At 53.0% G+C, this 23,882-nt stretch overlaps 2 protein-coding genes across 17 annotated transcripts in view; one reads left to right on the top strand and one right to left on the bottom strand.

Annotated features, from left to right (window-relative positions):
• Window positions 1-1,913: 1,913 nt before the first annotated feature.
• Ppp1r7 (protein phosphatase 1 regulatory subunit 7) lies at window positions 1,914-18,695 on the bottom strand. 6 transcript variants are annotated; one of them, XM_004868471.4, is made up of 10 exons: window positions 18,488-18,695; window positions 15,460-15,588; window positions 11,685-11,740; window positions 11,005-11,070; window positions 10,367-10,497; window positions 9,067-9,229; window positions 7,467-7,583; window positions 6,433-6,537; window positions 3,358-3,444; window positions 1,914-2,220 (listed from the first exon to the last, which is right to left on the bottom strand). In XM_004868471.4, exons 1-10 carry the CDS (start codon window positions 18,537-18,539, stop codon window positions 2,044-2,046), a joined length of 1,083 nt encoding a protein of 360 aa, XP_004868528.1. In that variant the 5' UTR covers window positions 18,540-18,695; the 3' UTR covers window positions 1,914-2,043. The 6 variants fall into 6 exon arrangements, with proteins under 6 accessions (XP_004868528.1, XP_004868530.1, XP_021102957.1 ...); XM_004868473.4 differs by having other exon boundaries at window positions 15,478-15,588; XM_021247298.2 differs by lacking the exon at window positions 18,488-18,695 and adding an exon at window positions 18,016-18,159 and having other exon boundaries at window positions 15,478-15,588.
• A 604-nt stretch (window positions 18,696-19,299) lies between these two features.
• Pask (PAS domain containing serine/threonine kinase) overlaps window positions 19,300-23,882 on the top strand; it is a 31,650-nt gene continuing 27,067 nt past the window's right edge. For 10 of the 11 annotated variants that reach the window (XR_015451153.1, XR_015451152.1, XR_015451154.1 and 7 more), the window contains exon 1: window positions 19,300-19,418. The gene's annotated coding sequence lies outside the window, so the exon portion shown is untranslated. The other variant, XM_087210817.1, reaches the window with a different exon arrangement.

The following is a 23,882-nucleotide window of genomic DNA, read 5'->3' as shown; positions in this document are numbered from 1 at the left end:
CTCGGCCCACTGGCTGCCAGGCAAGGGCTCCACCTGCCTCCACGTTATACTCAGTCCCAGTACGAAGGCCTGCTGCTGTCGGGTAGGTCCCAGGCACTGGGATCTGGAGATTGAGCCCAATGGCTCTACCACTGAGCACCCCCCCACCCCCCCGCCACTTTTGGAGACAAGGTCTCACCATGTAGTCCAGGCTGCTTCAAACTTGTGACCCTCCTGCCTCAGCCTCCTGAGCAGCTGGGCTTTTGATATTTTTTCCTAATTCCTTCTTGGTTATTGGTCTTCTGAGAATTTTTTTTTTTTTTGGTACCAGGGATCAAACTCAGGTCCTTGTGCTTGCAAGGCAGGCGGCAGCACCACTGAGCTAAATCCCCGGCCCTTTTTTCAGAATTTTAACCCAGTTTGAGATGATTTTTTTTTTCTGGTACCAGGGATTGAACTCGGGACCTTGCGTTTGTGAGGCAGGTGGCGGCACCACTGAGCTAAATCCCTAGCCCTCCTACAACTTTTTTAAAAAGGTTATTTGTATCTCTCTTCTCATTCTTAAAATTATTTATCTTTTATCTGTTTGACAAACTTGCTAGACTTAGTTTGGACTACATGAAAATGGAATTTCTGCAGGTTAAAAACCATTGCCAATTTCTGTGTATCTTCTGATTTAACATCTGTTTTGTGTGTTCTGAGCACAATGACTTGATCTCCATTTCTTCACTCTACTTAAATTACCAACAGGTCTTCCTACTCAGGTCAGAAAGTGTCATGGACACTTGTCGCTTGCCCACCCTCAGGAATCGCGCCTCAGGGCTGAAGCCCACTGGACTGGGACCACTCTCGGGGGGCCGGCCCCGCCCGAGGCCGCGCTTCCCCACTGCTCTCCGCTCTGCCTGTCTGCACCTGAGGTCAGCATGGCAGGGGCTAGAGCTCCTGTTGGCTGCTGCAGGCACACACACACCTGCGTGCAGACGCTTGTGCCTCAGCCTCCAAAGTGCGCATTCCTCGGGCCTCCCGGGGCTGCCCTGAGGGCTCCTCCCCAGGCCCCAGCCTCTCCTCCTGTTGCCCCTTGCCCCCTCCCTGTCCACCAGCTTGGCTGTGGGCAGAAGCACAGCGCCCACCCTGAAGCCTGGGGCCTGCACAGCCTTGCTGAGCTTTGCTTTCCGCTTGCTTCAGACAGCGGCTGCTCCCCAGACCTAGGTCTCCGTCTGTCTGGAGAGGGTCAGAACCAGGAGTGGACGCTTGGTCCCAGCCTCGCAGCGCTGGCCACAGAGGCAGTGCAGAGCCCAGGCTCCAGCCCAGGCTCCAGCCCAGCGACCCAGAGAGGTGTGGGCCCTGAGAGCTTGCAGTGTGGAGGCGGACAACTGCTGAAATCCAGGTGGATCCTAAGCAACTGCTGTGGGTGGCAGTGAGGGAGGCCCCGCACCTGTCAGCGCAAGTGCAGCCGCTCCTGGAAGTGGAAGGACTCTGGTGGCCCTGTGGCATGGGGGCCAGCGAGGCCCCGAGGGACGCCGCAGCCTGCGCTCGGTCCCGACCCTGCCCGAGTGAAGGCGGCGGCCCTGTCTCAGGCTGAGGTGCAGTGAGGGGCACTGGGGCCACCGCTCCTCACCACCACCCCTCACGCCAGGGTTCTGTTTTCGATCTCCAGCACCTGTCCAGAACTGGCACCGACTGCCCTGGACTCAGCAGCGCGACAGCTGTAGGTCAGGGCTGCTCACACCTGCCTGCACCCTAGGGAATGAGGGCCTGCTGCCCCCACGCCGGTCCCTAAAGCACACCCAGCCTGTCATCGACACGGGTGGACGAGACCTGGAGACCAGGGCCCAGCCAGCCACAAGAACTGTGTTCTGTCCACTGCTCGCCAGGGACAGCGCGGCAGGGCTGAGTGGCACCCGTGCCCGGCGCACGTGGCATCGCACGCTAGCTACCGTCAGTGCCTTTTATTGCCGTGGGGCTGTGACTTGAGAATGACGAGGTCAGGAGCAATGGCTGGATTGAAAACCTGTGGCCAGGGAGTTCTTGTGAGGAGAGGGGCAAGCGAGGAACCGGGCGGACTCAGAACCTGACGAAGGTGGCGTCGATCTGCCGGACGGACGGCAGGGCCAGCATGACTTTCCGCCGGTACTGTGGGTCCCTGTGCAGGGGGTTGCGCTCCAGGTACACGGTCTCGAGGCTACGGGCACCCTTCAGCGCGTCCAAGTCGCTCCAGCTCTCCAGGAGGTTGTCGTTCATCTGGGGATAGAGTGGCCGTGCAAGGAGGGCAGCCCACCCCGGCCCAGGACCTGGACCTGGCTGCAAGGCGCAGGTCGCTGTGGGTCGCCCTCTGCCCCGCCTCCTGGCACCTGCAGTCCCCCGGGGACTTCGCAGCGGCAGTGCACAGATCTGTTCACCCCAGAACTGGGCCGGGAAGCTGCCTCCCACAAGCACAGGGCTCCACATTGACAGGCCTGCTCAGCACTGTTCCCAAAGCCGGACTGTGCCTGTCTGTGGCCTGCAGGCCAGAGGCCACCCTCCTGAGCCTGCGGCTCCTGCCCTGCACCAGCGGTCCCTGAGGACACCCCACTCGGAGCTTGCTTCACGCTGTGACACAGGTGTGAGGCCATGGAGTCTTGCTTTCTGTGGCACTGGGCTTGGACCCAGGGCCTCTGCACTGAGCTACATCCCCAGCCCACTTCTATTTTGAGACAGGCCTTGCTAATTTGCCCAGGCTAGGCTGGGACTTGTGGGCCCACTGCCTCAGCTTCCCAGAGTGCAGGGATTGCAGTGTGTGGCACCTGTACAGGTGTGTGCCCCCAGCAAGGGGCAGGCTCACAACCCTGGCCATCTACCCCATCCATACCACTGAGCTACACCCCCGCTGCCAAAGGCCTCTCTCACGTCTGGACTCCTCCCATTGGCTCTGCAGCGCTACCCCAGAGCCACATCACGACCTCGGGGTGAAACAGTGGATTCCTGGGTGGCTGTGCCCGCAGTCACCACCCTGACTTTCCACGGAGCTGGGATGTGGCTGTGCTGCACGCGTGCACCCCTCCTCCGGGTTTGAAGCCTTTAAGTCAAACGCCAGTTCCAGGGCCTGAGCACACACAAGTCGGGCCTTCTACATGTTCATCTGCACCTGGTTCCAGGCAGACGCTGTGTCTGGGGCATGGCAGGGCCAACTGTGATCCTGACCAGGATCTGCAACTCTTACAGATGCTGCCCTGTGGCTTGTACTCAGGAGCAAGGGCAAAGAAACACCAAACCCTGGCACCCCAATGCCCCAAACCTCCTCAATGCTTGGCCATACCACCAAGGCTCACTGGACCAGAGGTCTTGCGTCAACAGGACCCGCTGAGCCACAGCACTACCCAACCTGAGGTGTACACTTACCCAGAACTCCTGCAGCTCTGTTAGATGGCTGATATTTTCAATCTTTTTGATTCTATTTGATGCAATGTCCAACATCGTAAGTTTGTTCTAAAATAAGAAAATAAAAGTTCTCCTGGATTACCACCGTTCACACGTGATTATGTGACCATGCAGTATGAAGCGCTGAGCTCAGGGCTGCAGGACAACCCAGCCTCTGCTTCAGGGGCACGACTGCGGAAACTGTATTCAGTGGTTACCACGAGGAGACGCACAACAGCACAGCACACACTACACGAGATTCCTCTCCTTGCTAGAGCCAAGAGCCCGGGGCTCAGGGAGGGTGTGACACTGCCTGGGCACACAGCAGAGGCACGAGGAGGTGCCTAGTCCCCCGCCACCCCGACAGAGGCCCTCGGGCTGGGATGAGGCCATGGAGCCACGCTGAGCCCCACTGGGACTACAGTGATGGGCGAGAGGGGCAGTGGACAGTCACGGAGGACCATGTCCCGGGTGAGGGACAGTGCACACCCAGCAGGACACATTGCATTTACGATCAGGTCAGATGCCTGCAGTACAGATCAGGTGCTCAGCCTGGGGGGTTGTTTCAAAGCTCACAGAATTTCAAGATTTAACAAGAATAATTTCATGGTGGAAATTACATCTCCCATAGCTCCTACTGCTTGCCCCTGTAACTAATCACCCGGCAAGCTTTTCTAAACTCAGAGGGAATCTTCCCACCCAATGCTCTCTACACTTCTGAAGGTCCCTGTCTTCTCTTCTACCAGGTTCCTGGCATTCCCATTCCAAGTCCTCTCAAGTTTTAAGGGAAAAGCTTACACAGTCCCAGCAAAATAAGAACGAAACCCACAAACACACATGATGCCCACCAATGGCTCTGCAGACGAAAAGGCTCTGTGGTGCTGGCTTCCGCACCTATGCCATGGCAGCACAGGGCACAGGTACCCTGAACACTGACTGGGACTCAGACAGTACGAGTGTGAGGGCCGCCACACCGAGCAAGTTACAAGGTCAGTGTGACGTGTCCTTCAATATGGGATAAAGGCACATAGCTGAGCTGGGTCCTGCAAACCACCCCATCTCACTGCCTGCCACATCCACCAATGTAGTGAGTGGGGCCATGTTCCGGCAGTTCAGGGCCTGCAAACCGCGGAGAGGGGGCCCGTGGGCAGCCCAAGGACACAGAGCGTGGCAGCAGGGCTGGGACAGGCTGCTCCCCAGCACTCTGCACCTGTCCTGTGATGGTCACCTCCTAGGAGTGCAAGCCCAAGCGGATGAGGGAAGTGCAGATCTGAGCCCCATGAGGTCCGACCAAGGCGAAGGTGCAGCCCTCGGCATGCGCTGGTGGCAGCACAGCTGTCAGGCCCAGACCCTGACCTCCCAGCTCAGGGTCTTACTCACACACTCGTGACTCCTGCTGTGGTTTATAGGAGGAGCTAGACCTGTCTGAAAGCTCTTCTAAAAGCAAACCAGTAAACTACTTTTAAAAAACGAAAAGGAAAAAGGAACAGAGCAGGCTGGCATCCTGTGTCACGATGTAACACCTGGTCAGGGGCCAGCATGTTCTGGACCCCGGGAGGGGTGGGCAGAGCCAGCTCCAAACAGGATAGGTGTCGGGGCGGGAGGCACCGTCTGTTGAGTGGGTCGGGGCCGGGCACTTGCCAGTTGGGAAAAGGGACATATCTCCTCACCTCCCATTGGAGAAATACATTCGCAATCCATTAAGAAGTAAAACGTGCAAGAAAATGAGGTAAAGTTTTGATTTCTGGTAAAGAAATATTCCAGAGGAATTTTGATAGTCATGAATATTACAATATCGTAATTATCTCTAACGCAGTGCTTTTGCTGTTTTGTTTCAGAGGCCGGGAATGACCTGGTGTTTAACCACGATTGAGCACAGCGGTTGCTCGCCCTGGGAGATCTGTGCTGAGGCTTCCCCTTCGCCTGAGGCCTGCTCTGTCTGCTGGAGCCCACTGTGGGGGTGTCTGCCTCCCAGGGGGCACTGGGCTCCTGGGGAGGGGCTGCCAATGCACCCCGCCACCTCATGGCCTTCTGCGAGGTGCCCTGTGTCAGCCACAGCTCCTAGGGGGCCTCAACTGGTTCTCAGTGGGTGTGAGCACCTGGGGTTTTTTTTGTTTTTTTTTTCCGGTACCGGGGATTGAACTCGGGTCTTTACGCTTGCGCAGCAGGTGACGAAACCACTGAGCTAAATCCCCACCCCAAGCACCTGGTTTTGTAAACTCCTAATTCCACTGAGGTTGAAGCAAAGTGGCCAAACTTCTCCCATGCAAATCTAACTTTCCTAATTTTCCAGAGTCTAGTGAAATGAAATTCAGACTCTGGTTTCTCTTCCAGAACAAATCCCTAATGGCAACCAGGCTACAGGGCAGAGGCACAAAGGCCAAAGGAGCCTGTACTGAGATTGAAATGCTTTGTCCATGGTAACAGAAAGTAACCCATCTGGTTAACTTTGCTGGGAATTAAAACAGAAAAAAAACAAAAAAACAAAAAAAACAAAAAAACAGTAAAATTGGATGAGAAAAAGTACTTTATTTATCTGAAACCCTGCACTGAGTAAAAGCAGGCCGAGCTGGAGGCCACTGCGAGGGAGGGAGCCTGGCCCCTGGCCCTTGGGCCCTGCCCAAGTGGAGGCTCTTCCTGAGTGTCAGGCCAGGCATCGAGGAGGAAGACAAGACCTCCAAGCTCCAGGAAAAGGGCTGAGGAACAGGGCTGCTGCCCCCTTCAGAGCACCTGTGGCCCCCCCAGGCCAGCAAGTAGGGCAGGAAGTTCAGTGACTGGGAGGTGGGGACATCTGGAGGCCAGCTACCCTTGCAGGACAGGGTAGGCAGGTTTCCCAGATCTTTCGAAGGCCGCAGCACATGATGGATACATACAGCACCCTGCCCAGGAACCAGGGCCCCCATGGACTGTGGCTAGCATCCCATCCTGCATGCGCCCCTGATGCCTCCAGGATACACCCCCCTCGGGGCAAGGTCTACCTAAGGCCAGTCCTGGGGGGGGGGGCGTGTTCTCCTGCACCCAGCCCTGGCCCCCCTGCTGCCCCACACTCAGTCTTACATTGTTTTCCAGACCCTCGATGACCTCGATGCCATTGTGGCTGAGGTACAGCTCCCGCAGGTTCACCAGGTTCTGCAGACCCTCGATCTTTGTCAGCCGGTTGCTCTGCAAGAGGGGAGGCCACATGTCAGGGCTACAAAGAGGGAGGAACAGAGGGGATGTGGGAGCTGGGGCTTCTGACTACTACCCCAAAGGGCCCTGAGAACAGGGCTTTCATCTAGAACCTACCAGAGTAGGGCTTGTGCAAAAAAGGGGACTGAACTTCCAAGTCTGCTCTACCGTTCTTAACTGTTTGTTTTGAGACAGGGTCTTGCTATGTAGTTCAGGCTGGTCTTGACCTATATGGCCCAGGCTGGCCTCGAACTCACAGCGATCCTCTTGCCTCAGGCTCCTGAATGCTGGGATCACAGGTGTGTGCCACTACGCCTGGCTTAACTGAACAATTTTAAAATGTCAAAATTACTGAATATTTTGAAATAAATCTGCATGTTTAGAGGACAGATCTTAAATCAGACCTTAAGAACTTCTTTTTCAAAGCAGTCTGCAAAACATCGGTCACTTAGGATGAGTGGTTTCCCACGCCCGCTGCTCCTGCTGGTGGCTGGGGGGGACTCACCAAGCCAGGCTGTCCCCAAGGCACCATCACATGTCCCCTCCCAGGTCCAATCCCACTAGTTTCCTTAACATGAGAGGGAGATGGAGCCCAAGCACCTAGTGTAGCCAGTGCCTGAGCACTGCAGCTGACAGGAGGACCAGGTGAGCTCGCCCTTCAGAGTCCCATGGCAAAAGCCATCCAATCAGCCTCCTCTCAATGGGCAAAGGAACATGACCCAAAACAATGAAATGTTTAAAAATAAATTTCAAAAAATTATATAGAAAGGGATGGAGTTTTGTGTGGATGATGTCCATGTTTTCTCCACATACTGACAGTGAAACAGCGTGGCCCTCAGGATGCAGTGGGGGACAAAGGACTACAGTTAGGTGTGGTGGTTCACACCTGGTGGCTCTGGGGGCAGAGGCTGGGACGTCAGTACCTGCATACTGAGGACTGTCAGGTTGGTGAGGGCATCCAGGTTCTGAAGCTTAGTAATTTTGTTTTTCCCCAAAAACAAACTCTCGAGGTTGGTTAAAGTGTCGATGTTTTCAATTGCCTGTGAGAAGGACAGAAGAGCCATCAGGATGGTAGCCCGTGGCTGAGCCAGGTTCAGGGAGGGCTCCGGAGCAGGAGCCATTTGGACTTGACCTCTGCGAGCTTGGGCAACTTCCTGACCTGCTCTGAGGATTTCCAATGCCATCCTACTTGGAAGTAGAGTACGAAAACCAGGAAGCTGGTGGGAGGCCTGAGGCCTGACCTCTTGGGTTCCTTCCCAACCCTCTTTTTCATTTTCTGAGCCCTGGAGTTCTGGGGAGCACAGCTGGAAAACCCTGCACTAGCAGATTTATCACGTCCCTTCCTGAGGTAGCACGTCTGTCACCCTACACAGTGTCCAGAACAGTGTGTTCCCCACAACTGAGGTCTCTGCAGAGTGCGATGCTGAGAGTCTGCCAGGTCTGTGGGACCTGGGAGCCTGAGGACCCTGGGGCAGTGACCTTATGCCATAGCTTCTCCTTGCTCCCATTATGGGGGCCTCTGTCTGGCCTCCTCAGTGCCTTCCCCATGGCAGGTCAGTCGAGCTGGACTGACTTGGCCTCAGTTTCCCTCCTGCTCTCAGAGCAAGCTGATTACTTCACAGACAAAGCCACCAGACCAGGATGCTCACAAGCAGTGCACCAGCCAGTGAGGGGCGCGTGGCTCGTCCTGCCCACTGTGACAGGACTGGGCACCCTTCGGAGCCACAGCTGTGCTCAGGGCTGACAAGCCTCCTGGAATGCTCTGCAGGGAGAAACTTGGTGAGAGGCTGGCATCTGGACCCCCCTGGTTGTGACTGTGCTGCTTCGCTGTTTGGCGTGAGATCTCTAACAGTGACCTTCAAGAGACTGCTGGGCCCAGCAGGACTGGCATGGTGTGTTGTAATACTTCCAGACCCATATGGTGGGTGCTGCCAGTGCAGGGTGGGTGCTATGTGCTCAGAAACACCAGCCTCCACTGCTAAACAAGGCCACAGGTACAGCGGCAGCGCCATGACCAGAGAGAGGTGATCAGATGTGGGCTCAGGGTCTCCTGGCTGACAGTCCTCATTTCTGCCTGGGAGGCCCGCCCCAAGTCAGGCCTCATGCGACCCCTCTGAGGTTCCCCTCCGTCAGATGCCAGCGACTTCGCAGTGGTCATGAATCAGCAGTGACGGGCTCAACCTTGCTTCCCTGGAAGCTCGGAGGCAGTGCTTGGGCTGGGGGTTCACCATGGCAGGCACAGCTGGGGATGGCTGGAGGCAGGGACAGGGCTTGGATGGAGAGCAGCAGAAGTCCACATGGGGCACACATTCTTGACACTTACTTCCGGTAGCATTTTTCCTTAAAAATAACCTCCCTGTTGGGCCAGGGATTTAGCTCAGTGGTTCCAGCGCCCGCCTCACAAGCACAAGGTCCCGAGTTCGATCCCCAGTACCAAAAAAACCCCTTGTTACTGAAACACCATGGCGCCAGGCCTCCATCCTATGCACACTGCTGATCATACAGCCAGCACCTCGAACCTACCCGGATGCGGTTGGATCCCAGCTCCAGCATCTGCAGCTGATGTAAGTTACTTAAGTTCTCAATTTTACTGATTTTATTGTTGACCAAGAAGAGTTTTTTCAGCTGAGTCAACTGGTCAATCCCTTCAATGTTTCTCAGCAGATTAAAAGAAATATCTAGAATCCTAGAAACAAGCAAAACATTTTTTTTAAATGGACATGAATTGCAGGAGTCAGAAGTTAGCCTAGAGACGGCCTCCCTTCTGGGAGGCTGCAGTCCCTGTGGGACCGGATCTGAGCACACCCCGCAACCCCCCCCCCCCACTGTTAGGTGGACCGGGACACTGCCAGGAGCCTGGCAAGTCCCAGGGCGGCGTGCAGAGTCTCCATTCTGCCTCCCAGGGCTGAACTCAAGACAGAAACCAGGTTTCATTCACACTGTGTCCACAGCAGGACCCAGAACCAGGGAATGCACACAGAAGGCACCTGAGACGTGCTGAATTAACAACAAACAGCTGGGTGTGATGGCATAGGCCTGTAATCCCAGCTACTCGGGAGGCTGAGGCAGGAGGACTGCAAATTCAAGGCCAGCCTGAGCAACTTCGACCTTGTCCCCCCGCCCCCAGAGGAGGAGGTTCCAGCTTAGTGGTGGAGCATTTGCCTAGCACGTGTGAGGCCCTGGGTTCAATCCCTAGTACAGTACTGGGAAAAAAAAATCAAGGAAAGAGGAACATTAATCCAAATCATCTCTCCTTTTCGGCAGTACTGGGGGTTGAACCCAGTCTCACACACACTGGGTTAGCATCTACCACTTGCTACATGCCAGTCTTTTTTGTTTTTGGCAGAACTGCACGGTGATCCCAGGGTTTCACAATAAGCTACACGCCCAGCTCTTTGTATTTATTTTGTATTTTGAGACAGGTTCTCACTGAATCAGTAAGTTGTCCAGGCCAGGCTTAAATCTGTAATCCTCCTGCCTCAGCCTTCCTGAGCATGGTGATTATAGGCATGCACCATCACGCCCACCCTCAGTCCTTGTAAATTTTTTTTTTGTTTTGAGATAGGGTCAGTTAAGTTGCCCAGGCTTTGAACTTGCAATGCGCCTGGCTTCTCCATGGTTTTGCAGAATGGAACCTAAGCAGGAGCCCTGTTTCAGACTTCTAAGCGAGTGTGTCCAGCAAGCTGACGGCCCATGTGAAGCTGCCACACCCCGCTAGAGGCAGGTGCGGTGCAGGGTCCTGCAGAAGGGTGAGAGCAGGAGGGTGGTGCTTCAGCGGCCTGGCCACCCCTGCCCAGTCGTCTCCTCCAGTCTCCCAACTCACTCCAACTCGGTCAGTGCCTCCAGGTTCTCAATCTTTTTGATCTGGTTATCATAGAGATCCAGCTCACGAAGGCTCTGCAGCTCCTCCAGGTTCTCAATGCACTTAATTAAGTTCTGACGGAGGCAGAGTGTCTGGGGATAGGAAGAGGTGGTTGGCATGGGCGACGCAGGGGCACAGGGCCATCTTCCCCCTGGGAACATGTGTCTTCATTCTCCCAGTCTCCTAGAAAGGCAGCGGCCTTTGAGAGGCAGGGGCAAAGGTGCACACAGCTGGAGTTGCCCTGTCCCACTCGAGGCCAGGCAGGAGCCCTCAGAGAGGACCTGCTGGGCAGGGCTGGAGGGAGCCACATCCTGGCAGAAGCCAAGAACCCTGTGGGCTTCACGCTGAGAAGCAAACCCAGCTGCAGGAGTGAGCCCTGCACACCTGGCTGAGTGTTGGCCTGGTGCTGAGCCTCAGCCCTGAGGCCGGCTGAGCTTCAGGAGCCTTGTGGACTCCTCTGCTTCGGCCAGACCCTGACCACATCCCAGACAGAGCTGGGTGGCAGGGTCTCCACACAGGTTGGTGCCTCCCACAGGATGGGGACAAGGGCTGTGCCCCACCTCCATGTCACCGGGGATGCAAGGACAGATCCCTCTCACCTTCACTTTCTTCAGCACCTCAAAGCCTTCGATTTTCCCAATTCGATAGTGATTTAGATCCACATCCTGAAATGCAGAAGAAACGAGTACCTGTGGCCTGTTCCCTGCAGCACGAGCCGGGGAGGGGGACCTGAGGCTCAGCCAGATCACATCTGTGACTGAGAAGTGACGGTGTCGCAGGGAGAGCTGGCAGGCACTCTTTGGTTTAGCTATGACTTGTACTCGTTATGTAAAATGATCGTGACAGCCTCTGCTCCCCTGCCACTCCCTGAGCACAAAAGCAAGCCCAGCTCCGTGGACAGGCACTGTCACCTGGTCACCAGTTCGTGCTGTGGGCTCAGGAGAGGACCCCAGCCAGGCATCTTCCAGCCCCGGGCACTGGCCACACACATGTGACTCTGCAGGGGCTGGAAACGGGAAGGCCCAGGACACGCAACGCAACACGGGCCTACGCATGTGATTTGTGAGCCAAAGGTATCGCACCTGTCTTCTAGGCCTCACAGAGTTTCAATCACTGGGATGAAAACAGCAGGAACGTGGAGACTGACCTAACCAAGAGAAGCCTAGGCAACTTCTCTCAGGAAACCACTTAGCAATCTCTCACCTTCATAAAATATAACCTGACGGTGAGATAGCCTGGCACCACACACTCTGAGGCTGGGCAGGGCAGGCAGCATTACCTCTGCATCTCGGTCCAGGCTAATGGTCTCCATGTCCACAGCCAGCTCATGCTCCTCTGAAAGAAAGGACGAGGAGGAGACTCATTCAGGACTCTCCACAGGAGGCAGCGGCCCCAGGTCTGAGATGTCTGGCTGGCAGCGCCCACTCAGCGTGACTTGACAAGGGTGATGCTTCGAGCACTCTGAGTTCCTGAATTCAGTGATGGACAAAGGTTTCTAAACTCTCATCTGTGCCTCTGAGCTTCTCAAGAAGGCAGATGTAAAGGCCAGGGATTTAGCTCAACGGTTCCGCTGCCTGCCTCACAAGCACAAGGTCCCAAGTTCGAGCCCCGGCATCAAAAAAAAAGAAGGCAGCTGCAGCTTGAAGCTGCCGGCAGAAATGAGGGCAAGGAGTCTGCCTCTGTGTGGTGAGCCCATCCCTGCCGGGAAGCACCGCTGTGAGGCTACCGCCCGCCCTCACCCAGCCCTTCCCCTTCTTGTCTGTGGCAATAAATCAGGACGTCTGAATACAGATCATGATGGGCCTAGCACATGTTCCAGGATGCGCCTTTCACTGCTTTGGAAACTGGCCCAGCATCTACAAAATCTACAGCATCTTTTTCTCTGCAAAAAGCAAATAAAATGAAGTGCAGCTTAACAGATAGGACCAAAGAGCCTTGATGAATAATTTAGGCACACTTCTCAGCTGAAGACTGGTGAACTAATTTCAGCAGAGAGGCCCACCGCAAGTCCACAAGGACTGTCCACCGGGAGCGTGCCTTCCTCCACATGGGATCTGGGAGCTGCTTCCTGGCCATGTTCACAGCCTCTCACCAGCAGCCCCTGCTCTCACTTCACCAGAGCCATATCAACCCGAAGGAGCAAAAACAGAGACACCGCGCATGCAGACACACACACGTGCAGGCACATGGTGCACATGTACACATGTATGTATGCACACACTCTCACCACACTTTAAGAGTACCAGTATTTTCTCCGTATCACCAAATATCCAGCCAGTGCTTACTTCCCAAGTGTCTTATACTTTTCTTCTTGTTTGCTCGAGGTAAGATCCAAATAAGGTTATATATTGTGACTGGATGGTATTTTTTTTTCTCTTTCTCTCTCTCTCTCTCTCTCTCTCTCTTTTCTGGTACTGAGGATCGAACTCAGGACCTTGCGCTTGCTGAGCTAAATCCCTGGCACTCTCTTTTGAGACAGGGTCTTACTACGTAGTCCAGACTGGCCTTGAACTCACTATGTAGCTCAGGGTTGTCTCAAACGCGATCCTCCTGCCTCAGCCTCCGGAGTGCTGGGATTACAGGCCACCACACTCGCCTTTGCATGGCATTTTCTTAGGACCTTTTTTCCCCTTGCAACTTTTGGTTAGCAGAAAGTGAGCTGCCTGTCTTGTAGAGCTTCTCTCAGTCTGGGTTCTGAATTGTATCCCCGGGATGCTCTCCCTTCTGCATTTCCTGTGAAATGGCTGTCACTGTTAGAATTTTACTGGGGCTCTTTCTTCTGTGTCTGTCCCACAGGCCTACCACTGGCTCCCTGGGACAAGCGGAGTGGGTACTGGCAGCCTGTTCCTTGGCTGGAGGTCTCAGAGACCACTCGACGTGGGACCAGTTTCACCAAGAAGCATGGCTGGGCTTGGCCGAATCACTTCACTGTGTTTTCATGATGCCTTTTCTATAATGATCAATCATGGCCATTTGAAAAAAAACAGTCACAGTTTACCTGGAACTTTATAGGGTACCAACTGACCTAAGAATTGAATAAAAGAATCTGAGATAAACCAAGAGACAGGTCCAAATTCTCCCACCAAAAGATAGCACTAATGCACTGTCCTGGAGCTCAGGAAGTTGTGGCAAGAGGTCCTACCATTAAGCCAAGGTGCCCATTTGGTACCCAAACCAGGACACTTGGAGACTACAAGAGGACACCACAGAGTGACACTGGCCAGCAGATGGGACCGGGGGCTCTCCGAGGTGCCTCAGGACACATGGCTCATGGTCAGGGGCTGCTATTTGCAGTCCACCTAGCAAGGGTAGCCCTCCGCCTTCCTGAGATTCGAACTTAACCTAGAGGGAATTTACTAGAACATCCTTCCAAATGCATCATGGTCATATTTTTAAAATAAGTTAGGGAAAATAAGTAGACAACAGTAAACATGTTTGAATTTGTTTTGTTTAAAGATAAAATGTAAGTACAAACAGGAGCCAGTCTCAGTTTCTCAAACATTAGAAATGTGAGTTCCCAGGGCCGGGGATTTAGCTCAGTGGTTTCACAGACTGCTGCGCAAGCGCAAGGACCCGAGTTCGATCCCCGGTACAAAAAAAAAAAAGGAAAAAAGAAATGTGAGTTCCCTGTGAACCTATGATCAGCCAGCACCTGGAGGAAAGAGCCTAGGCTCAGGCAAGCTGGACTTTCCCACCACCAGCAAGTGCCCTGGGGCAAGCATGGGGAATCTCTTCCCCCATCTACTGTGCAGAGGAGCAGGACCACAGTGCTCCATTTTGACACCAGTCAGGGGAAAGGAACCCAGAACCCTGCCGCCCTGAGTTCCCAGTGCACCCCAGACCTTGATGTGTCAGCAGCACAGCCTGAGCCTGCCTGTGACTGCATCAGACGGCAACACCTATGCTCTTAACCCACCTAGGCTCTTCCAGAACCTCAATGCTAAAGTTCCAAACCAAATGTGACGGGTGCTTCTGTGCTGCTTCTGCTTTAAAATTTGGTTGCCATAGTTACCAATCATCCTTGCTGGCACAGGAGGCACAGTGCTATTTTAAAAATTAGCTTTTTTTACAAACTTATTTTTACAAGGGTAATGTATAATTACAAATATCTGAAGAATTCATACACTATATACAAATCTGGAAATGCAGAAGCCAGAGGTCTCTCTCAAGCCTGCTGTTCAGAGACCCTCGGTAATGCTGTCTTCTTGTTGGTGCGGCATTAAGGATTAAGCCCAGGGTCTCCTGCATGCTAGGCTGCTAAGCAAGCGCTCTACCACCGAGCTATGCTCCCAGTCCTAAATTTTGAGACAGGGTCTCATTAAATTGCTCAGGTTGGCCTTGAACTTGTGATCTTTCTGTCTCAGGCTCCCAGATAGCTGGAATTAAGGCAAACACTATTGATTCTAACTTTCGTTTTTCATGTAAATTTTTTTCCCCTTGGTGGGGCATGAATTTATAATCTTTCTGCCTCAGCCTCTCAGAATGCTGGGCTTACAGGTACTGTATGGCTGGCTTGAAAACTGATTTTCTAAGCAAACAAACAAGGTGTGGGTCATCAACGGAGGTTTGGTTATTTCCACATAAGATGATCTTAACACCTATATACTTGAAAAGTTGATCCTCAGGCCACAGAAGTGGCAAAGTAGGATCAGAAGTGACTTCTGGAAGACATTAAGCATTACTCTTGCTGTGGCAGCATGCAGAGGCAGAGTTACCAGCCATCCTTTGTATTTCAACTCTTTCTGAACCCAAGGTTGAAGACCCATTTTCTGATTCTATCCCAGATAACACACTTGTGCCAATATGATCAGCAGAGCTACTTGCCTTCAGTGGAATTAGGTAAAACTGCATCCCTCTGGCAAGTGCCGTAAGCACGTCAGTCAGCTGGGGGACCTCCCGAGGAGAAGGCTGCACCTGGTGAGCACAGCCACCTGCCCCAGCCCACTGAGAGGCCCTGAGGAGCAGACTGGCCCTTTCTGAAACAACACAGGACCATCACCCCACCCGGCTCGCCTCCCTCTGGGCAGGGCGAAGGCTCTCAACATGCCCGGTACCTTCTGGGTCCTCCTCACCCCGCTCCACTCCATCCTTCAGGCTCTGCTCACTGAGGTCCGCCACGATGCCACTGGTGTGCTTCTTCCCCTCCTCGTCACCCGACTCCTCAGACTCGACCCGCCTGTCGACTGAACCCACACATGTCAGTAAGAATGGCATCTCCTTTGCGTGACTCTCTGAGGAACACACAAGATACTAACACACAGCCGTGAGTCAGCAAGACTTTGCTCAGAAATGGTGGCCGGACTCAGTCCATGAACTTCTGAGTCTCCTGTGTCCCAGGCACCATCTGAGGCACACAGCAGCAGGGATAACTGGAGGCAGAGCAGAGGCTGCGTGGACATTTAGGTGAGTGACACCCTGTCCCCATCCTTAGTGGGCTGAACTGCCAGGTTTTCTGAAAGCCTGGGGATACTCTCTGATCACAGGAGTCCGGGGGCACCACGTGGTGTGGGGCCTCCTGGGTAGCCCTCAAGTTTGGCCTGGCATCCACCTCAGAGGGGGCACGGCGATCTTCCCGCCACATACCTTCATCCACGCTCCACTATCCATTTGGCCAAGAAAACCAGCCCAGTTCACAGGCCCATGTTCTGAAAGAAATCAAGACTAACTCAAATCAGACTGTGGGCAGGAAGGAGCTTAATGAAAAAGAATAATGTGCCAAGAGCGCCAATGCCCCACATGAAGGTTACTGATGTCAAACGTCACTGGACATAATGTTATTACCTCAAAGCTTTTAAAGGCTGGTAGAGAAGTATTTCAGTTAATGAATAAGGCAGTACTAAAGATGGCAGTTTGGTAAAAATTCTTTGGCAAGGCTGTTAAGTAGTTATCCTTTTCCATAATTTATTGTGACTTCTCTGGAAGTCCGTCTTGAGGACTGAGGGCACTAGCATATTACTTGGAATTCTCAACCACCGTGGAAGCGTTTTCCTTCTGGACTGTGGCTTAGCTCCAAGGAAGCGTGCCCCCGGAGCGGGGAAGTCCCACTCATCTTTGCGTTTCTTGCTGTGCCTAGCAAATCACATCCAGCAAAGAACTGCTGAATAAAACAAATCTTTCTAAATTCTACCTCCAAAATCTACAAATCCATTCCTTCTTTCCTGACCTGGCTTGGTTACTTATTACCCAAGGCCCATGTTCCTGCCTTTCCTGCTCACCGGCTTCTCTGTGGTCTCTTGCTCATTTACTTTATTCTCTAGCACCAGATAATTTGATCTGATTCTAAAGCCAAATCTCATCTGTGTTTTCAAAGATATTTCTGAGATGCCAATGGCTCTTCTGAGTTTGCATCTCGCCTCTAGAGACACAGCTCTGGCAAATAACTTCCTTTTCCAAGCCTCAGTCTCCTCATCTATAGAAGGGCACTAGTAGTGCCCATACCCGAGAAAGCTACTGTCAGGATTAAGTCAGAAAAGTCACAGGAGTAGTCAGCATGTGCATAACATGCAGGGCTTTCTGTCGTGAAGGTTCAGGGAATGTGGGCTCTGGGCCTGGCCCTGAGCATTCCATAGGAGGGGGAGGATGGGGAGCCAGAGGGCTTGCACATCTATTCTGAGGGCAGCACAGGGTCTGGATCATGGGACAGTGGATCAGCATGCAAGAAGGTGACAGTAGAGCGCTGGGTATGACAGGCTGGCAAAGACGGGAGATAAAGTTACCACAGAAGAGGGAATGTCTGAGCTAAAGTATTGGCAGTGGGAATGGGGGCGTTGAAGGTTTGGAGCTACTGAAACAGTGGAAGTGTCAGATCTGGTAATGACATGGGTGGGAGTGGAAGAGAGAAAAGCCTGGCTTTGTATTTGCCCTTTATCAAGAAACGGAAACAGCAGAAGGAGGACTGTGCTGGGGAGTGGAGGAAGAGGTAGTTCTTTGCTTAAAAAGATGCAAGGGTCTCCACACCTGCTGCTAAGTGCAGGGTCCTGAGTTAGATTCCCCACGGCGGGGGTGGGGTGGGGGGGTGCAAGGGTATCAAAGGCAAGGACCCTAGGTGTGATGCTCCCTGCCACTGGCCACTCATCATATATGACTGTCACTCTTGGAAAAGTCTCCTCCAAACCCTTTGCCTGTGACTGGGTTTTCTTTATCTGCAATAATATTTGATTACCCTCACCCCACCTAGCCCCAACTTGGTTGATAGCTAGTGATTCTTCAAGGTCCAGCTCAGAGCCACCAGCACCACCTGAAGGCATCCAGCCCTTCCTTCTGCACCCTCTCTCCTAGCTCAATGTCCTTCTTCCTCCTAACTTTTCACAGGAGACTGACTGCTATACTGTAGGTTTGTACCACTCACCCAACCGCTGGAGGCACAAACATCTACGCGCTGAAAGACATGACTGACTCTCATCGGGGACAAGTATGTGTATGCCTGAGTCTTTACATGCATGAAATGAGCATGCAAATATGTATACAATTATAGGAAAATACGTTTACATGTATATATAATACATAGACATACATACAAGTACGTAGTAACGTAATAATTCCATCAAGTGGAAGAGGAGTAAGACAGCTGAACTGAGTCTTTTTGGGACTATAACCCGGCAATCACTCACTGCCTTGTACAACTCGATCTCCGGAGCTCCTTGTCATCCCTGCGTCACAACCTACTCGCTTTCCACAGCGGACCCTTCTCCGCCCCCGCCATGTAAACAAGCAGCAGACTCTGCAGGTCTCTGCACCCAGAGCCTCAGTTTCCCCGCGATCTGACAGAGCTGCCCCCTCCCCACCTGTCAATCTCCGGCGTTCTGGGCGAGGCTCCCACCGCGCCACGTCGCCGTCGGCCCCCGCCCCCGGTCGGCTCACAAAGCGCCCTCCCCTCCCCTCGACTCCAGTTGCCGGGCCGCTGCCGCCCACGGACCGGGATGCCCGGGTCCGAGCCGCCCCCGCCCCGCAGAGCCCAGAGGGCAGCTGTCAGAACTCAGCCGATGTGGTCGGAGGTGGGATGCCGAGGTCCTCCCGGGCAAGGGGCCGTGGGGGCCTGCTTCTCCCATCCGCCACTCCCGGGGGCCCGCATGGGCCGCTCACCCTCCATCATCTCCTGCGACTGTTGCTGCCCCGCGCCGCGCTCCGCCGCCATATTGGCTGCTCTTCCCCTTTCCGGAATTTGTCGCCTCACGGCCCTCAGCCAATCAGATCTCCCGGCTCCGAACCAGTCAGCCAATGAGGCCCCGCGCAGCGGCTCGGGCCGACGCGCCTGGGCAGAAGCAGTGCCTCACGGGAGTCGTAGTTCTCCAAGAGGCCCGCCCCCGCCCCGCCCCACCCCCGGCAGGTGCTCCAAGGACCGGCAGCGTCCGGCAGTACGGGTGTTCTGGGCTTGCGGGTTCACGTCTGTCCGGTGCAGCCCTCGGAATCGTGGAGGGGTCGCGGCCGGGCGATCTCTCGGCGTGCTGCAGATGCAGCCAGTTGCACGTGCATCTCCGACCTCGGGAGTCTCGCTGCCCTGTGTGCACCATAGGCCGGACGGCCAGAGCGTTCACGTCTCCCGCCCCCGCGCGCGGATTTACCCGTGAGAAGGGCCGCCCCCAGTGGCAGCTTAGCGCTGGGCGGGAGGCGCTGCAGGCTGGCTCCAGGGCGCTCGCTGGTCGTTCTCAGCCCACCAGGTGCTGCTTCCCGCCCCTTCTTTTGAGGACGTGGCCACCGGTAGGCGAGCCGCGCTCTGCTCACCGCCTATCCCGAGGCGGGAGGAAACGGCGTCCGCAGAGCCACAGGGCGGAGGCGCCGATGTTAAATGGCGCCTCTGAGGCGCCGTAGGGGGCGTCCGGTGCGTCCCTAGCAACCGTTCGCGCGGGCTCCATGGCTAGCCGTCCCGAGTCCTACCCACAGGTATTCGTGGTTGGCCTGCATTACCTGTCAATCATTACTAGTTGTTCTGCGATTGGTCCATGCTGTAGAAGCGCGAGTCGGTTTCCTCGGTCTTGTGAAGCGATCTTGGGTCTCTGATCCTCCCCAGCTCTAGGTGAGGCCCTGGGGCTCTGGAGCGGTAGCGGAGGGCTGCAGCTAAGGACGGCTGGTGGCCCTGTGTGCCGGCCCAGGGGCCCTGCCGCCTGACCTTTGCCCGAGGAGCCACGCCCCTCGCCCAGCGCGGGCGCCGCGCGGCGGATGGTTCCTGCCGGGCGCTCAGTCTTCTCCCCTGCATCAGTCGTGAGCGGTTTGTCCGTCTGTTCGTTGTCATTCTACTAGGTGAGGCGGAAGAGAGCCACGTCCTGCGCGCGCTGCAGCCGGTCCGCGCCTGCTGAGATGAGTGAGCGGCGGCGCTGCTGCTGCTTCGCGGCCGCTCCCGGGGAGGCCCCGTGCTCGCGTGGGCTTCGGCCTTAACCTTTTCTTCACTGCCTTTTCTTTTGCCTGAGCCAAACTTGGGATGCTGTGTTGGCCCCTTTTACCCACCACGGTGTCCCCACGCAGCAAATCCAGCTAAGTCTAAGTCGATTTTTCTTTTATTCGTCCCTTCTCTTCATCTTTCTACCATGGTCTGAAGGACTTCACAATTTCGGGCCCGAGTTACATATTCTTTCCTTGTCCCATCCTTGCGCCTACATTGCCCTGGAATGATCTTTGTCAAATTCATATCCGGTCATGTTTAAGTTTGGAGTTCTTGGGGCCGGGGATTTAGCTCAGTGGTTCCGGTTCCTGCCTCGCAAGCGGAAGGTCCCGAGTTCGATCCCCTATACCAAAAAAAAAAAAAAAGTTTGGAGTTCTTTAAAATTAGTCTTAGGGATAAAATCCAGATTTAAAGAAAGAGAGATTGAGTAACTTTTAGGAAAGGAAACTTTTAAGATATTGTCAGGTCTTCTCAAGATTTGGAGCACTCCCCAAACACTTGGGTATACTAAGTCATTGTGTGAACAGAGCGGACCAGCCTCGGGGGCTCTTGGAGTTGAGCTCTGTTTCTGTAGGCCTCTCTCCACCTCCTCTCCTGTACATTGTCCTGCGTCTGCCTGGAAGGCTCCTTTGCCCAGCTGTGCTTGGCTCTGCAGGTGTCGCCTCCAAGGGTGTCTGGGAGGTCCCCTTTGTGCCTCTGCTTCATCACAGAAGCCATTATGTGTGTGTTCATCAGGACGGCTTGATGCTAAGAGCTGTGGGCTCAGGCTGGCTCTAAGAGTGAGGAGAGAAGCACTTGGCCTCCAAACCTCAAGTCTAGAGGAAGTGAGGTTTTAGGGTGGACTGATTCAGTAGTTCACAAGTTTCCAGGTCCTTACCATTTTCTGTTCTACTGTCTACTGTTGGCTTCACCCAAGATTGATTCTGTTCTCTGTTGTACACAGGCAGCGGAAATAAATGGAGCTGTTTATTCCTAGCTTTTATCTGGTGGGGATGTAAGATTGCTTCCAGATATAAAAAAATTATTCTGAAATTGTAGGCCTGGACTTAACCGTAGGCATTTCTGGTTAACATTTGAGTCAAAATTAAACCTGTGAAGAGTGGAGAGATCCCTGGGCATGTGAAGCCAGCCTCTGTGCTCTCAGAGGCTGGGTCTGTCTGCCAGGGCATTAGTGGGGGCTCTGCTCCGTGGTGCTCAGTTGGCTCATGTGACCTCTTGCAGCACAGGAGCCACCGGGGGAAAGGGATCAAACTTTCCTGCTGGCCTCCCTCCGCATCCCCATTGTAACCTTCCTCCCTGTACACCATTTTAAACTTTAAAAAAAATTTTTGTTTTTGGTACCTGGAATTGAACTCATGACCTTTTGCTTGCCAGGCAGGCGCGGTGCTGCTGAGCTACATCCCGGCCCCAGCATACCATTTTAACTGTCATTAAAGTAATTAAGCAGCCCCTTCTTGCCCTGTGCACTTCAGACTGTATCTTCTCAGAAGACAGCTTCCCTGCACTTACCCTCCTTTCAGATTTCCTCCCTCCATTTTATTAGTAACCTTCTGTAACATTGACAGTGTATTCTGAGGAGTTGTATTATGCTTTGTACAAATTAAGGTTTAATAACATGGTATTCTGGTGTTCTTGTCATTTTTCTTGGGCTACGTGTCTTTAAACTTTGTAAATGTTAAATTACTTGCCTTTAAAAATTGTTCTGTGTCTTCTTTGTTGGTTACATATATGGTATGTACAAATACCTTATCCTAAACTACAACTTGTTCTCTCCTTGTCCCCTTTTGTGGTGTAGGGCAGTGGCCTTGGGCTTGAACCTGTGCTGTACCATTGAGCTGCTTCCACCATCCCGCTTAGTTTTCTTACAAGAGATAGACTCTGCCAGAGTGGCTCAGGCTGGCCTTGAACTTTCGATCCTATCTCAGTCACCTGCGTAACTGGCACCGTAGGCACACACCACTACATTTAGCCTCATTTCTTTTTGTTTATGGTATTTCTTATGGACATGTGGTCTCAATTTTAATGTTAACTTTATCAATCTTATTTTATAGCTAGAGCTTTTTGTTTCTCACTTAAGAAAACTTTTCCTATCCAAAATCTTACAGATAGTCTTTTGTATTTTCTTTGTCTCTTAACTTTGCTCTTCATATTTTCATCTTTTGTCTGTGTGCATTTTTTTTTTTTTTTTTTTTTGGTACCGGGGATCGAACTCAGGACCTTGCACTTTCAAGGCAGGCAGTGGAACCACTGAGCTAAATCCCCGGCCCTCTGTGTGCATTTTGAATTATTCAACTATATCTTCTAGTCATTGCATACAATCTTTCCAGCTGTGACTATTTGCCTATTTTATCCACCTATTGGCATTTTCTTTTTCTTTCTTTTTTTTTTGGTACCAGGGATCAAACTCGGGTCCTTGCACTTGCGCAGCAGGCGGCGAAACCACCGAGCTAAATCCCCAGCCCCACCTATTGGCATTTTAAAAGTTAAATTTATTGAGATATGGTTTTATACACTGACAAGGACCCACCCTGAGTGTGGAGTGCAGTGAGTTTTGAGATTTATGTACAGCCCCGAAGTGCATGCCTGAGAGCATTCCTAAAGCATCCCTCTGTGCTGGTTGCCGCTGCCCTCCATGCTGTGGGCCCCAGAGGCCCAGACGGCTACTCCGGGTTTGTGTCAGTGGATCCCTCGGTACTTAGTGTCTTGTGCCTGGGAGTTGGGCACAGCCCAGTGGGGCCGAGGTGCATCTGTATCTGTGTGTGTCACAGCGCTTGGCTTTGCACTGTCACGTGGGGTTCCTTTGGTGGATAGACTGCCACTTGGCCTTCTGTTCTGTTGATCACAGACATTTGGATCACTGCCTTGGGAGCTACTGTGAATAGGCTGTTGTCAAACCCTTGTAGGTTCTGTGTGGACATGTGCATTTCTTCTCTCTGTCCTGGGGTCATTGGAAAACTGCTTTTTATTTTATTTTTTTTTGGTACCGGGGATCGAATTGGGGACCTTGCGCTTGCGCGGCAGGCGCCGAAACCACTGAGCTAAATCCTCGGCCCAGCAAACTGCTTTTTAAAAATAATTATTATCATTATCATTATTATTTGCTTTTTTGAGACAGGGTTTCATTGTTTAGTCCAGGCTGAGCTTGAACTCACTGTGTACTCTCTTGAATGTGTGGCAGTCTTCCTGCCTCAGCCTCCCGAGTGCTGGGATTACAGGCGTGGGCTATGACACCCACTGGCAAAACTGCTTTCCGAAGTTGGTGTTCTCCCCACTCAGTTCCTCTCTTTGATGATGTAGTTTTCTGGTGCTCCATGTCTTTGCCAACAGTCTGTTTCCATTCTCGTACGCTTTGGCCCCTCTAGTGGCTGTCTAAAGGGCACTCACTGTGGGTTCAATCGGTGTCACCAAGGAAGGAGGATGGATGCTCAGTCACGCGCTTGTCACTTGCCTCTGGTGAAGTGTCTCTTCAAAACCTTTGTCCACTCTTTATTTTTTATGATTTTTAAAATAATATTTTATCCTTCTATTGGTACATCTTAGGTATACAGTACGTTCACATTTATCATTGGGTGCTTGTACCTGTACCTGATATATCTTGGTTCTTATTTTTTCCCCCATTACCTGTGCACCCTTCACCCCCTCCACCCTTCCCTATTTACATAGATTTCGTTTCCATTTCTTTTCGTCTCATAATTTTTCCTTTCCCTTCTTTCCTTTCTCCCACTCTTTAAAGCTGGGGTGTTTGTCCTCTTGCCACCTACTTGTGAGAGTCCTGTGTTCTGGCCACACGCTGTTTGCCAGGTGTAGATGAAGTGAGTATTTTCTCCTGTTTATGCCTGTCTGTTCCCTTTTTGAGTGGTGTGTTTCACAAAGTGATGGGTTTATTTTTTATTAAGTGTTTTTTTATGGTTCATGCTTTTTGTGTCTTCCCCAAGAAGAGGTCAACACTGAAGATTTTTCTCTCAGTTTGTTTTTTTTTTTGGTACTGAGGATCGAACTTGGGACTTTGTGCTAAATCCCTGGCCCCTCTCAGTTTTTTTTTAGAAGTTGTTCTGGACTGAATCACGTCCATGTTCCTGTTCTGAAGTCCTGACCCTGGCA

This window comes from Heterocephalus glaber, unplaced genomic scaffold (genome assembly GCF_053883595.1).
Source record: "Heterocephalus glaber isolate CG9 unplaced genomic scaffold, H.glaber_assembly_v1.0 deba00001226, whole genome shotgun sequence".
Lineage (NCBI taxonomy): Eukaryota > Metazoa > Chordata > Mammalia > Rodentia > Bathyergidae > Heterocephalus > Heterocephalus glaber.
This window is presented reverse-complemented; position numbering and strand designations above follow the sequence as displayed.